The 2970-nt window shown below is 37.3% G+C and overlaps 1 protein-coding gene across 1 annotated transcript; it reads right to left on the reverse strand.

Annotated features, from left to right (window-relative positions):
- Positions 1-636: 636 nt before the first annotated feature.
- On the reverse strand, positions 637-2756 carry LOC149012723 (cytochrome P450 CYP82D47-like). The gene is made up of 2 exons (XM_089159848.1): positions 1788-2756; positions 637-1260 (listed from the first exon to the last, which is right to left on the reverse strand). The coding sequence occupies exons 1-2, from the start codon at positions 2754-2756 to the stop codon at positions 637-639; spliced, it is 1593 nt and encodes a 530-aa protein (XP_089015974.1).
- Positions 2757-2970: the final 214 nt, after the last annotated feature.

The following is a 2970-nucleotide window of genomic DNA, read 5'->3' on the forward strand; positions in this document are numbered from 1 at the left end:
TTCTGTTAGAGTCTTTAATTAGTTAGAGGAATATATCCTTACTTGTATTATGTTATATCTTATAATATAAAATGACCAATGGAGGAAGAAGAAGGAACTCATAAAAGGAAGAAAGAAGATGAAATTCATGATTAACATTGTAAAGTGATAAAATATTAAGGACAATATAGAAATTATGAAATTATCTAACCATGACTTAATGGAATTTACTAACAAAAAGTATTATCGTACAAATTTAAGACAGCTTGTGAAGATCGATGGTCATTGCCAATTTGACAAAGCAAGTTTTAGGATGTCCATGCTTATTGCCAAATATTGTGGAGGTGTCCTTAATATATTCCCTAAAATGAAAGATGCATAACAACATATTTTGACTGAGTGTTAAAGATATAGATAATATAATGGAATCAACATTAGTGTTGTAATATACAAATATCATATTTCAAATTGTCAAACACACTTATTATACTATATACAATTTTTTTGTGGGTACATTATATATAGAATTTAAAATAACACAACTGCAACTATCTTAACCTGCCTAGCTAGTGTTGCCCAACCCAACTCAGATTTTATTCTTAATTTTTATAATACTTAAAATAAGATTGCTAGATAATTATATATGTTTTGTCTTAGTCACTGATAAAGCTTGCTAGGAAGACGAGGCATGAGAAGGACTTCCAGTGGTGTTGCCTTGACATTTGTTAACCCTGAACTCTCTGTCATATCCACAGGTACATCCGAAAGTGTTGCAAGATCAAACCCTTGAAGCAAATGAGCTAGAGTCAAGTGCACAACTTGAGTAGCAAATGAAATTCCAGGACACATTCTCCTACCAGACCCAAATGGTATAAATTCAAAATTTTGACCCCGAAAATCAATCTCTCTTTGGCTTTTAAGAAATCTTTGTGGTTGAAATTCATGTGGGTGGGACCATATTTGTGGATCTCGTTGGATCTTCCGCAGATTTGTCATTACATGAGTGCCCGCTGGGACTCGATAACCAGCTATAGTGCAATCTTCCATGGCTTCATGCGGTGCAGACAATGGAGCTGCTGGGTATAATCGCAATGTCTCCTTGACAATGGCTTGGAGGTACTCCAATTTATTGATATCTGATTCATCTACCCTCCTGTCCTTGCCTATATGCATGTCCAACTCTTCTTGTGCTCTTTTCAGTACATGACGATTGTTGAGTAACAGTGAAATAGCCCATATAAGAGTCACCACTGTAGTATCATTGCCTCCTAATATCATATTCTGAAATTTTTAATTTTTGTATATTAGAACAAAGAAGAAAGTTTGAACATTAAATCAATTCTATACAGAAAATTTGGATAATCTTTGTACAAAGACATTTAAGACACTCTAGAAATTAATGATATGGAATCTATTGTGCTACGATGAGTAGATTCTACTATGCTATGGACCTCAGTTGATTCCACATAATTGGTTCGTCAGTATCCAGGGCGCTCTTCAACATGAACATATCTAGTTTATATGCATGAAAATATACCATAAATTATCTAGTAGGGTTATAATCACCTCAGCCCAAACCGCAAGGTTGTGATCTTTTGTACACTTTCATCAATCAGATGGTTTCCTAGTAATTGTTGGAATGTGTTTAGAATACATGATATAGTGATGAACAACAAAATAACAAGATGCATTAGAGAGAAGTGGGTCATAATCCAGTCAGTTTAACATGCATGATAACCATCTATTGACCTGTAGGGTGAGACAAAATGTACAAGAAGCATTAACTATTAGGGCACAACAATACTCACCAGGCAAGTCGCCTTGATGACAGTCGCCACATCATAATCATCAGTAATACTAGACTCTCCCATGATGGTTATCATAACATCCATGAAGTCTTGTTCAATCCTATCCTTGTTGCTGCTCACGGAAGACCTCTTTCGCTTATGCTCCTCGTACCACCCTTGTAGAATAGAGTCCATGTTCTTGGCTGTCCTCTTCATATGTTTCTCATATCCTTGAACATCCCATCCCTCAAGAAAGGGTAGAGCATCTGCCATGATAAAGATCCCAAAATAATAAAGGCAGTCTCTAAGTCCTTCTTGACAGACCAGCTTCTCCTCCATGTTGCAGGTACTATCGTTCCCGAAATACCTCTTTCCAGCCACCATTCGAAGAATAATATTGAGTGCTGTGTCTTCCAACCACTTCTTCATATCAACCAACACTGAACTTGCAGAGTTCTTCTTCTCTGTCCACATCTCATACGCCTCTTTTATGGATGTTTCAATTTCAGAGGCTCTAACATGCTTGAACATCTCCAACCGACGATTTGAAAGAAGCTCAAGCGTTGCAATCTTGCGAACCTCACGCCAATATGATCCATATTTACTGAATCCAAATAGGGCATTGTTATAGCCCATGTACTTCACGGCTATGGATTTTGGTCGAGTAGCTAGAGCTTTGTCATTTATGGTGAAACACTCCTTCGCTACTTCCCAACTGCTCACCACCAATGCATGGTGCATACCTAGCCGGACTGTGAAGACTGGTCCATACTTGTCAGCCATTGCACCAAAAGTAATATGAAGAACTGATTTTTTCCCTAACAGATGAAGGTGACCAAGGACTGGCCATGCCCCAGCTGCTTCAGGTGCAACCCTTTTAGCACTATTGTTGGAACTAGGGTTTTTCCGACTCCATATTCGAAGATAGTAAAGAAATACAAGGGAAGGGAAGAAGGCGGCAAGCATGAGAGATTGAAGAGAAGAATCCATAGCTTGTTGAAAGAAAACGAGGAAACTAAGGTATGAATGAAACTAAGTGCATGTTCTTATGATCACAAATATCTGTAATATATGGATTTTTATCGTCTATAGTTACGTTTCGTGTAATTCCTTAAAGTTTGACAACTACAGCGGATGATGTCCTTGACGGGTCAGGTAATTGCATTTAAGTGCAAATATGGAACCCAGAAATAAATTATTAGTT

The sequence above is a fragment of the Hakea prostrata genome, chromosome 6 (genome assembly GCF_041222555.1).
Source record: "Hakea prostrata isolate BN-2017 chromosome 6, UWA_Hpros_2, whole genome shotgun sequence".
NCBI classification, from domain to species: domain Eukaryota; kingdom Viridiplantae; phylum Streptophyta; class Magnoliopsida; order Proteales; family Proteaceae; genus Hakea; species Hakea prostrata.

Excerpts from the sequence above, each read along its gene's own strand:
- LOC149012723 (XM_089159848.1), bottom strand. The coding sequence starts at position 2,756 with ATGGATTCTTCTCTTCAATCTCTCATGCTTGCCGCCTTCTTCCCTTCC. Across the intron at positions 1,261-1,787 it reads TCATCAAGGCGACTTGCCTG|AATATGATATTAGGAGGCAA; the intron begins GTGAGTATTGTT and ends TAAAAATTTCAG.